A 12888-nucleotide genomic window follows, 5' to 3' on the forward strand; every position below is an offset into this window, starting at 1 on the left:
ACAAAAGATGGTTGCACTCATTTAAACTCCACATTTTGCTCAAAGTATGGTAGAAATAAATCATTTTCCTTAAAACTTCGGCTCCCTTGCACCCTTTTTCGCCATAGTGTACTAATTATGGCTAATGAACCATACTACTGCTTCTAAAATACTTTTAAGTCGATCGTGCTCGTCCCCGAGTAATATTAAATAGACACTTCACACCGTCGTCAGCCAGAGGCATACAGACTGAATATTACTTTCATTAGGCAACGGACAACGAATGCGTCAACCAGTGGCCCAATGAAGAATTTCTCGCTCGACGAAAAGTTTTCTCCGACTGGAGTGGGAATCGAACCCACACTCCATGACTTACAATACGCTAAAACGGCTGGCGCAGCCCAACGCACGACCACGAAGCCCACAGTTAGAATATTAGAATATTCATTAGGCAGCGTCCATTTATTACGTAACGCTAAAATCGAGCTTTTTCGAACCCCCCCCTCCCCCCTCCGTAACGCTTTTTTGTATGAAACCCTGAAAATTTGTATATGGGCCGTTACGCTTGGCTATACTCCCCCCTCCTCCTAGAGCGTTACGTAATTTGTGGACGGCGCCTTATAATCATTATATACGTCGCAATATTATATTCTATTATTAATAATTTATCATCAATTATGCCAATGTTCAACTTTTCTATCTAGGTCGTAGAATGACTCATCAGCGAATAATAATCATTCAAATAATCTTCAGATTTATGCCTTATGTCATGGTAATACATTACATTTCACAAATATTTTATACTGATTTTATCATATATAAACATTTAACTTTAATTAGCAACCCAGTCGAAAAATTCCACTACTTTTGCAGATTTCTATTCGCCCTGTTAAATCATACATTTGGGAGGATTCAGGCACCATGTCCGGACACACAAACACACATTTGGACCCTCATTCAGCGATAGACTAGACAGAAGACTAATATTATTATTTTTATTTTATAACCTTTGCCATGTACTAAACATAATATTATTATTATTATTATTATTATTATTATTATTATTATTATTAGCTTTATTAGGGAGGTTTTCAACCCGAGGCTGGTTCATCTCCAAACATAATACAACTTAAAGTACATTCCACAAGACATTCCATTAAATTATGTTCCTTTTTTAACTATATATAATATTGCGTTGACATTTTATTGCTATAATTATTCTCTACTCTATCATCTAGGTCGTGAAAGGACTCGCCAGCGAATAATGCTTATTAAAATTATCTTCGCTAAATTGAATTTAAATTATTAAATTTCATTATTCAATTATATTGATTATACCATATTTCAATATTATATTTTACCATAATAAATTGTACCATTGATTATACAACTATATGGGATTGGGAGGGTGCATCAGGGCATCATTGAAGTTGTAACTGTACGACGGAGTGGATTGCCAGCCGGAGTGTGGTGAGAAGTAACTATAACATCCTTGTAGATGGGTTCTTCTATCCCAACAGTTGCAATGGATTTGACGCGCTCTTCTTATAACAAACCATCCCGTAGAAAGCTTGACAAGTAATGTGAATTTCATTATTCACCTTGTTGGATCATACTGTTGGAAGGAGATTCTCATAAACCCGCGGATTTCGCGTAAGTGTCTCTACTTACGGGTCCGCCACACCCCCTTTTGGTCCTTCATACAGCGGTATGTTGAATTCAAAGTGATAATGAAATTTTATCTTTACTGTTAAGTGGAACTGCATGCAGAGCAAGACTCAAGCTAGGATGGTGGCTACCTACATACATACATACATACATACATAGTGTACCAATTATGGCTAATCCCATAAGAAATGCATGCAAATAGTGCGAAAAGGAACCGAAGTTAAAAAATGTAACCATAATTAGTACAGGGTTCCTATCATTGGCAAACGCTGTAATAAATACTAAAAGTAGTTTTGGCTCCGTTTTTATATTTTTCATGTGATGTATCAAAACTAAGCTATCTTATAATATATTGATGACATTCGTTGGTCTTCTCGTTATTTTTGTACAAGTAGTTTTCCTTAGTAGTGCCATAATTGGTACATCCACCCTACTGAAACATTGTCAATATTACCATGCGTGTACACCTAAACCTTAATTTACGTCCACTATTAGCTTAGCGAAAAAAAATTCTACTTCCAAAATAATGATCAAAATACACATTTTTATATTTTTGTACACTTCTCCTAATTACGAAGATTCTTTAAAAAATATAAAACTGTTGAGTTTGCTGATTGTCTTAGCGGTAAAATTTTTTGTCGCTTAGCCAATCATGGACGTAAAAAAAGGACGAGGTGTATTACTGTTGACTAAAAACATTCTTGGTTCTACTATTTGGGCATTGTAATTTCGACCATGTAGACTTTTTTTTTATCTGTATTAACGAGATTTTTAGCCCTAAGCTAGTTCATCTCGGGACCCACGCTTTACTTCCCTTCCGAAGGAAGAACTCACATTTTGTGAGTTTGTCGGGAGTGGGATTCGATCCCAGGTCCTCGGCGTGATAGTCAAGTGTTCTATCCATCACACCAGATCCGCTCCATACCATGTAGACTTGAATGTTGCGCGTCTTAGATAAACATGGTCAAAAATACATTGTCAAAATAGTAACATCAAGAATGTTTTTAGTCAATGGTACTTCACGCATGGTAATACATATTGACAATGTTTCAGTACAATTAACAGAATTTTGCATTCGGTTGAAAATTGTTGGTACAGTTCTTAATTTTACCATGGATTCGGTGGAAACAACAACAAAATTTATTTCAGTGTACTCTCTTACCGCAGGCAACTACCGTGATATGGGGTGACGGTAGCCAATGTAAAACAAATCGTAAAAAGCAATAAAAATCTGTTTCATCTTTATATCACTTTTGAATGCATTTCAAGAACGACATTTTATTTATTTTTTAATAGATATGCAAATAGACTATCCTTTTTCACGAAAAATGTAGACAGCGGTTTGACTAATTTCACGCCGCGCTGTACAACAGCACTCAGTGTAACGGTAGTCTTCTCAGTTCTTGCGGACCACGTTCGAAGATTCATCGGATTTGAGACCACAAAAATGAAAATTTCGTGTTTTTTCCAAGTGAAACAAGCAATCAGTCGAAAGAGGAGACAATATTAAGTATTTGATCAAGTTTCTAGAGTGCTCGGGAATTTGGTAGTACATTAAACAGTGATTTTAAGAATAGGAGTTTCGTGCCCGTCGGTGAAAAAAGTGAGGTGCCAGCTACATATTTGCACGAAATTGTAAATTTATTGTAACGACTGAATAAAAATGCTTCGCAACGTATATAAAATTGAGTTACCTAGGATTCCTGGATTAGTTCCTGTAGGAATTCCTTAGGATATTCCTGGTGGAATTCATGGAGGAATTCCTAGAGGAATTCCTGGAGGAATGCATGGAGGAACTCTTGAATCTCTGTAGCAGTTTCTGAAGAAATCCCTATATTAATTCCTGAAGAAACTACAGCAGGAATCCAGAAAGCAATTTCAAGAAGAATTCCCATGGGAATACCTAAACTATTCCTGGAGGAAGTATTGAATTAATTCCTGGAGGAGTTCCTTAAAGAATACAAGGAGGAATTCCTGAAGGAATCCTAAAAAGAGTTCCTGGGGTAATCTTTGGAGGAATTTTTATAATACGTTGTTCCAGAAAGAATCACAGGAGGAATCCCTGAAGGATTTCCCGGAGGAATCCCTGGAGGATATCCTAGAGGAACGCCTCCAGGGATTCCCGGAGGAATCTCTAGAGAAGCTCCTAGAGAAATCTCTAGAAGAATTCTCAGAGGAATTTCTGGAGAATTTCTAGAGGAATCTCTAGAGACATTTCTGTAGAGAGGGAGACTAGAGACGAACTAACCGAGATCTGAAAGTCTCTTAAATAAAGATAAAAAAAAAAATTCTGTAGAAATTCCTGGAGGATTTTTTAGAGGCATCCCTGCAGCTACTTCCAGAGGAATGCCCGCAATAATTCCTGGAGGAATCACTTGAGGAATCCCTTGAGGAATTCCTGGAGGAATCCCAGGAAGAATTTCTGAAGAAATCACAGATGAAACTCTTGGAGAAATCCTAAATAAATCCTAAGATGAGTTCGTGCAGCTATTGCTTAAGGAATCCCTGTAGCAGTTCCTGAAGAAACCCCAGAAAGAATCCTGGAAGCAATTCCAAGAGGCATTCCTAAAAAAATCCCTAACAGTCCCTGGAGAAAGTACTGGATTAATTCCTGGAGGAGTTCTTGAAAGAACTCCAAGAGGAATCCTTGAAGGGATTCTAAAAAGAGTTCCTGGTGGTAATTCACGGAGGAATTTTTAAAATAATCCCTGGAGCTGTTCCTGAAATAAACAAAGAAGAAATTCCTGGGTGAATCCCCTGAGGAAATTTCGGAGGAAAACCTGAAGGAATTCCAGAAGAAATCCCATGAGGAATCCCGGAAACAGTTCCATGAAAAAATCCTTTGGAAATCCCAGGAAAGCTTTCTCAACAAATTTCTGGAAGAATTTCGAATTGTACGAGTTATTGTTGTAATCTTTGGATGGACTCCTGAAAGAATGTTTTGTACAACGTTTTACGGAATTCCCGGATTATTTTCTATATTATCTCTGGTAAATTTTCTGAAAAGGGTTTCTGGAAAATATTCCTGCTACTTCGAATTATTACAAACTGATCTCTAGTGAAATTCTTGATCTCTGAAGGAACTTGCAGAAATAACTAAAAGGATCTCTGTTGACATTCCTGTGAGAATCGCTGGAGAAATTACTGAAGGAATCCTCAAAAAAAAAAATGAAACAATTACTGGAGGAACCACTAAAGTTATCCCAGAAGAATTTCCCGCAGGAATGTCTGGTGAAACCCTAGAAGAATTCTTGAAAAATCTCTGAAGTAATCCATGATGGATCACTGAAGGAAGCTATGGAAAAAAATCCTGGAGGAAATCGTTAATGTATCCTTGCAGAAGTATCTGTTAGAATTTTTGAAGAAATCGTGGGAGGAATTCTTGAAGCATTCAGCCATTTAATCAAGCTTGCTATTTGGTAAAATTGTATGATAAGATTGAAATGGTTCTCTTGGAGAAATACTTGGTGAAATTTCTAGTGCTTTTCGAGTAAACAAGGTTTTAAAATTATGGATAAAAACCTTAATTTTCAGTATAGTTTAATTCTAAAGACAATCAGTATTATCAAACCAAAAAAAGTAAATAAATAAACGGGTCGCTAAATTTCACTTCAATTCATGTCACTTAATGTAACTTCAAGCCACACCTTGAATTTTCAAGAACACAAATCTGAGGAACCAAAGACGGATTGCGCTGAAAAGTTGATCGATTGGTGACCCGCTGGTGGTGACCAATCGATCAACTGTTCAGCCCAAACCGATGCTGGGTCATTAGGCCGAAGGCCATTAGGCCGAAGGTCATTAGGCCGAATGGTCATCAGGACGAATTGAAAGTTAGCCGTTGTTTTTACCTTTTCCAACATTTTTTGCCAAAAACTAGTTTAACAATGAAACTAGAAAGATTAGCCTATGTTTAAATAAGGAAAAATTTATGAATTGAATATCAGCAGTTTCAGCGCCAAAAACTATTTTAAGAATGATACTAGAAAGAACAGCCTATATTTAAAAGAAGGAAAAATTTATGGGTAAAATATCAGTAGATTCAGCATCAATAAAGTATCTTCGTGCCTGTCACACGATACACACATGCAAAATGATCATTTGCAGAGGAAGCTTTTAGTTAATAACTGTGGAAGTGTTCTTAGAACAATAAGCTGAGAAGCAGGCTTTGTCTCAGTGGGGACGTAACGGCAAGAAGAAGCCCCAATGACCATTCGGCCTGATGACCATTCGGCCTAATGACCATTCGGCCTAATGACCTTCGGCCGAATGGCCTGACACCATCTAAGGTACACCGGGGCAAGTTGAAACGGGTGGGGCAAGATGAAACACGAAGTTTTGAAATAGTTTTCAATACAATTTGGAAATTTTCTTTCGCCAAAAGATTGTTTGAATAAAAAAAACTATGTGTTACGGCATTCAAGCTGTTTACCATCATTGGATAACATCATCTTAACCCGCTGTTTCATCTTGCCCCACCCGTTTCAACTTGCCCCGGTGTACCTTATAAAAATTAACAAAAGGCATCCTAAAAGGTTTTTCTGCAAGAGAGACACGTGTGAACAACGAGAGATATTGTAAACATAACGAACACAGGCATTCAACGCAACTCTTAGCCTATCCATTGATCCAGCTAACGCATTTGTGAAAATGAAATCACCGTGCAGAAAATGAGGCAAAATTAAAGATTTAAAAAGTTTCAGTTTAATGGCAGAATTACAGTGTGTAGTCGTTAAACTTAATGTTTTTAATGATCTGTAGATTTTGGAGCATTGCATATTAATATAAGCATCCCAATCTAAGTTATTTTTAAAGATAACACCCAAATTATTTATACGATCGATGAATTGAACTTCAACACCATCAATTAGGAGTTGAGGTAGTAGTGAAGTATTTCTTAGTTCGGATATTAACATCGCTTTAGTTTTATCGGGATTAGGCGGAAGAAGATTTTCTTTGGACCATTTCATAAGTTTTCGGATTCATGCGAATACCCACGAACCTCATATCAAAGCAATGTTTCCATCAGTACAAATATTAATTTGCACATCATCTGCAAAAATATGAACAGAACAAAAATCCAAAACAGTTGGGAGATCGTTTATAAAGAGTGTAAAAAGAATTGGTCCAAGAACGGACCCTTGGGGAACACCGGAAATAGATGGTCTAAAATCAGACAGCTCCCCATTGCGATAAACCGCTTGACTCTGCTGGCTCAGATTATTACCGATCAGTTTTGCAGAACAGTTGGAGAAATTGTACAGAGAAATAAGCTTGTTTATTAATTTACTATGAACCACACGATCAAATGCCTTTGAAAAGTTAATCAATAATAAAATAGTTACACCATTTTTATCAATTGCCTTTGCAACGTCGTCATGAACCTTTAATAATGCAGTATCAGTACTATGATGCTTTCTAAAACCAGATTGGAAACTATGAATGTAGTTCATTCTGGAAACGTAGTCTGTGATCTTGATTAATTTTTCAAAAAATTTAGATATTGTGGGCAGCAAGCGAATTGGTCTAAGGTTTGAGATAGCTTCTACGTTTGGTTTTTTACTTATTGCTACAATCTTAGTACATTTCCATTGAGTAGGCAATTTACTAGAAACGGTGATTGGGTTGAAAAGATGCTCAAATACAGGCAATGCAAAAGAGGAAATAATCCTCAGAAACTAGAAGGGAATGCCATCAAATCCAACAGCATTGGACTTGATATCAAAAATAGCATTTATGATTTCATAGTCCATTACAGGACGAAAATGAAAATCATCATCATTTGTTGAATATAAAACTACATGGCTCTGGATTAGTATGCCTTGAATTTTCATTGAATTATAGTATTTTTTTTATGCAATTCTGTATCATAATTTCTATTTAATACTACCCATTTCAGTATCATAATGACCTACTTTTCCGTACTGGGTCATTATGCAACTGAAATGAGTTGCGTAAAGAAAAATAGTTGCATAATGTTCATAATGCAACTCATTTGAGTTGCATTATGAACATTATGCAACTCAAATTTTGTATGGAACCCGTTGCAAAACTCGATTTTTTCAGCACTCTTCGTATTTACCCAACTCGGCAAGCCTCGTTACGACTCGTGCTGAAAAAATCAACTTTTTGCAACTCGTTACATAAATAACTATTAGTCATTCCGTCTTATGACCATTGGGCGCGAAGTTTTTGGATACTCACTTTTCCGGCTTATATTATCATAAGTTAAAAATCAAATATATTTCTTTTATACATTGACTGACACACTGTCACGAAAAAATAGTCATTTGTACCCCAAATTAAGCCAGTGACAGCTCTTAGAAGTTTTCGCATTTTTTCCCGCCGCACCCTGTATACTTTTCATGTGAGAAGGTGAACATGTTTTTGACGACCTCTCCGAATTTTCAATATAATGGCTGATTTCTCGTTTGTATTACGTAATTTGAGTTACAAAAAGTTAATTATGAATAAAATGGTACTCACTTCCAAAGAATGCGCCAGAAACATCCGAAATTGCTGCCATTGGGCACTTCGGCAGAATATGAAATGGTCATCTTGGCGTGTTACTGCAGCCACTTCTCCTCCTCCCAAGGTGAGGTTCCTATTTCATCGATCGTTAACAAGTTGGGTTTTCCGTTCACCCGATGGCCCCCGAACAATCAATCAATCAATCAATTGCACTTCACTCGTTTGTACCTTACACATCTAACAACATATTTTTGATCACATCCTTCCTTTATTCCGAAAGCTAACCACACTCGCGAGGGTGCTTATTTCTTTCACTTTCAAAAGACCCCCTATTCACGGCGTTTGGGTTGGGACCTTCGAGTCGAATGGCACGGACGACGGCACCTATTAAGACACAATCGAATTCACTGTTTCAACCTCTTCGATGGCTTTGAATATTTTATTTTTAGCAAACTTGAAAATTTCACTTCATCACACTATACACGCGACAACAACGGTTGCCCCCACCACTAACCGGCTTGCCGCTTGTCGCAGACGGGTGTCCTCTTCGTCGTCGTCGACGACACTGATTTTGCATGACACGACATCGACTGTTTGGCGATGATGTCGGATTTCTTCAGATCGATGCTTGTTGGACTGCGTGTTTCTTTTTCATGGCTGGTGATGTTGCAGCTTCGTTTTTTTGCTGTTGTATGCACGTCGTCGTTGTCGTCGTCGGTGATGATTTAATATTTCTTGTTTTCCCACAAACCTGGTTCGAGGGATTCACATTTGCTTCTTTGTTCGGAGATTAGTCGGAACGCAATTTCGAAAATTTTGAATGAATCAATATGAAGATTTTTTTTTGCACTTTGTATTTTTATCTATGAAGCACTCAGCTACAACTTCCTTGAATTGAACTTAATTGCTTGCTCTTCGGAGCTTGGCCGAGGGGCGATGACACAGATGGAAGAATTTCTGCAAGTAAAGAAAAAAAAATATAATTAGCATTAGCTTAAATTTGAATTTGGATAAATCATTGAATTCGCAATAGATAATTTTGTAATTAATTGTGATTAACACTCGCCCTGTCATGAATTCTGATTGTAAGGCCTTTACCTGTAATAGGATATTACTAAAGTATGCATGTTAGAACTAATCCATACATGTAAATCAGAGTATGAGAGACTAACTCCTCATCAATGGCGATTCTTCAGAGTATCCAAATCATTCTTAAGTTAGAGCTTTCATATCTACACTCGTAATAAATGCATCGGGTACATTTCAAACTTAGTATAGTGCGTTTTGGTAGTCATAGAAGTTCAGTTCAATCATACCCAAGCAACACACTTGGACATTAATAAGTTAAATTGTATGCAACTATATTGAAAGTTATGCCATTTGAACCAACCGTCTTATTAACGACTAAATTGCAACCAAAAAAGCGCAAGAGGTGGAGCCAATACAAAGCATCCATTTGTGATATAAACGGTTTTAATACGCAATCGAATTATAACCAAGATACAACTTATAGTCGACTTAAAAAATGGCGATTTCGACAACTAGTCAGCTAGTCACCACATTCGTCACTGCCACGCATTTTAGCTCCGTATTATCAACGCGCCTCAGTCTACCTATCATTTTACGAGTGAAAATTAAGGCATTTGTAGTAAAAATTAACTCGCCATATTGCTTTGGCGGAGTGCATTTCAGCAGCTTATTTAATGCACCCATAAAATGTTGAAAATTAATTTTAGAATTTAGAAAGATACTATTTGCTGAATCATGTCTATGGGAATCCGTATTGACACAGTACAACAATGCTGCACGTCACACTTTAACAATCCCCTCTCCCACTAGGATCATGACCTACTTCCCGAGTAGAAGTAAAAATCAGAACAATATCATCATTTGATATTCCTCAGTGAAGTACTCAAGATCATAATTAGCTATTGGTTTGTTTGACATAAGAGATAAAAGATCAAAAATAAGATCAAAAATTAGTATGGGGAAGAACATAATAATATCTCGTTTTGATGCATAAGATCAGACTAATTTCTGGGGACATCTGGGCTGTAGCACATCTAATCAATATCATAAAATGATCTGACAGATGGATTAGAGTAAAAAAAAAGAAAAATGGCCGCGACCAGAATCAAACTTATGACCTTCGGGTTTATGAGCAGTGACATTACCACTGCACTGCGACTCATATCTGAATATAAGAGGTAACAAGAGCATCAAGTTCTACGTTTTCCAAGGTGTTTGCGAGTCTTGGTAGTTGTGTTGGTTTGGTCCCGTTGGTCCCGTGTTGTAGATGAGTGTGTGAAAGAATTAATTATGATCTTGAATAGTAGTTTTCAGATCTTACATTTTTTGGATGTTATAGATGAATGTGTCAAAAAACTGATTTTGATCTTGAACAGTAATTTTCAGATCTTTCGATTTCTGGATGTTGCAGATGGAAATGTGAAGAGCTAATTTTGATCTTGAGCAGCATTTTTCAGATTTCTAAATGATAAATGTTCTATTGCAGAATATTAATACAGTTTCCACCCAAAATTTGCAAACTAACGTGATGGTATGGAAAATAAAAATGAATTAAGGCTCAATCAGGAATTACATGTTTTCCTAAACTAAGAGAGCATTTTTTTTTAGATGATTTCACATTTTATGCTCTTTCTCTGAATTGTTAACAAAGCTAGTGATCCAAACTTAAAAAACGACATGCGTAGAAACATGTTTGGTTTATTTTGCGCCTAAAACAGGACGAATTTCCACCAATAGGACGCAATCAGTGAAGTACTAGATTGTAGTAATGAGTTCAATTTTTGTATGGTGAGAAGGTTAATTCTGAATCTCTGCAGCGACATGACACAAAAAGCCTGGCTATTATGATCCAAGGGCGTAGCCAGCTTTTCGACCAGGGGGGGGCGAGCACCCTTACACTGAAAACCACTTTGCAGTAACAAGGAGTTCAAATACTTCATAATTTAAAAAAAATATAAGTGAAGTATGAAATATGGGTGATTAACAGGAATGGTTCAATGGAAGAATCGTATATGATTATAATCCTGAGGAATTCCTCAAGATATTGCTTCAGGAATTTCTTAAAAAATGCCATCATGAATTTGAATTTATCCAGCAGTTTCTCCAAAAAATTCTTTAATATTTTTCCAGGTTATTTTAATGTAGATATTCCAGCAGAAATTACCTTCGGAAAACTTGCAGTAATTCCGTTGGGAATGTCTTCAGAAGTTTCTTCAATAATTCCTCCAGAAGTTATATTACGAATTTCACCGGGCATTCTTTTGAGAATTTCCCCAGTAATTCTTTACAAATATCATTCTTAATTCCACCAGAAATCCGTTTGAGAAGCTCCAGAAAATACTTTAAGAACTTCTCCGGGAATTCTTTCAAAAATTCAATCAAACTAAGATTCCTTGCTTGAGGAATACGCTAAGAAATTTTTGGAGAAATTTCTTCGAAAAATCCTTTGATGAATTCCTTCGGAATTACCGGGAAAAATTCATTGCATATTTCTAAAGGAATCCCTTCGGAAATTCCTGGATGAATATCTTTGGAAGTTGCTAGAGAAATGCATTCGGAAATTTTTAAAGGAATCAATTAAAAAAAATTCATTTATTCCACCGGAAATTCCTTGACAAATTCTTCAGAAATTTCTTGAGGAATTCCTTCATTTCTAAAGCTCCTTGAGAAATTCCATAAGACATTCCTTCGAGAGTTCTTCTACGATTTCCTTCAGAAGATTCTTCGGGAATTCCTTGAGGAATTTCTTTGAAATAGATTTAGAATATTCCTTGAGGAACTCCTTCGGAGTTTTCGTGAGGAATTCTTCCGAAAATACCTTGAGGAATACCTTCAAAAATTCTTGGAGGAATTCATCCGGAAATTTCTGTGAGAATTCCTTCCCAAATTCCTGAAGCAATTCTTTCGAAAATATTGACAAAATTCCACTAAAAGTCTCATGAGATATCCCTTCTGAAATCCCATAAGGAATTTCTTTTAAAATATTTCAAAACTTCCTTGAAAAAATATTTCGGAATTTCCTGAAGAAATGCCTTTTGTGCTTTTTTATTTCCTAGAGGAACTCATTCGGAAATTCTTTGAAGAATTCCTTTAAAAATGCCTTGATAAGGAATATTCGGAAATTGTTAAAGGAGTTCGTTTGGATTTTTTTTTTGACATATGTCTGAAATATCTTATGGAATACCTTCGGAAATTTCGTGAGAAATTGTTTGGTAAGTTCGTTGAGCATTTTTTTCGTTTTTTTTATAAATCTTTACGAAATTCCTCAAGGAATTCCAGCGAAAGATCCTTGAGAAGTTTCTTCGGAAATTCCTCAAGAAATTCCTTCAAAAATGTATTGCGGAACTCCTACGAAAACTTGAGAAACTTCTTCACACATTCCTTCAGAAACACGTTTGGGGATTATGTGAGAAAATCCTAAGGAAATTTTTTGAGGACAACCGTCAAATTTTTTCGGAGGAATTCATTCGGAAATTTTTGGAGGTATTTTAAGGCAAATCCATAAGAAATTTCTACGGAAATTCCGGGAGGGATTTCTTTGGAAATTCGTAGAGGAATTCCTTCGGAAATTCAGGAGAAAATCCATTTAAAATTCCTGGAGGAATTCCTACGGAAATTCCTGGACAAACTCCTCCGGAAACTCATGAAGGAATTCTTCGGGAAAATCCTGGAGGAATTCCCTCGGAAATTCTTGGAGGAATTCCTTCTAGAATTCGTGGAGGATTTCCTTCGGGAATTCCT

General features: G+C 36.5%; 1 protein-coding gene across 2 annotated transcripts in view; it reads right to left on the reverse strand.

The window, feature by feature from the left end:
• Positions 1-12888, reverse strand: part of LOC115257976 (bestrophin-2) — a 105289-nt gene that overhangs the window by 35517 nt on the left and 56884 nt on the right. For both annotated transcript variants that reach the window (XM_029857932.2, XM_029857933.2), the window contains exon 2: positions 8134-9075. In XM_029857932.2, coding sequence (XP_029713792.2) covers positions 8134-8204 — 71 coding nt within the window. In that variant the 5' untranslated portion in view covers positions 8205-9075. The remainder of the gene's footprint in view (positions 1-8133; positions 9076-12888) is intronic.

This window comes from Aedes albopictus, chromosome 2, assembly GCF_035046485.1.
Source record: "Aedes albopictus strain Foshan chromosome 2, AalbF5, whole genome shotgun sequence".
NCBI lineage: Eukaryota > Metazoa > Arthropoda > Insecta > Diptera > Culicidae > Aedes > Aedes albopictus.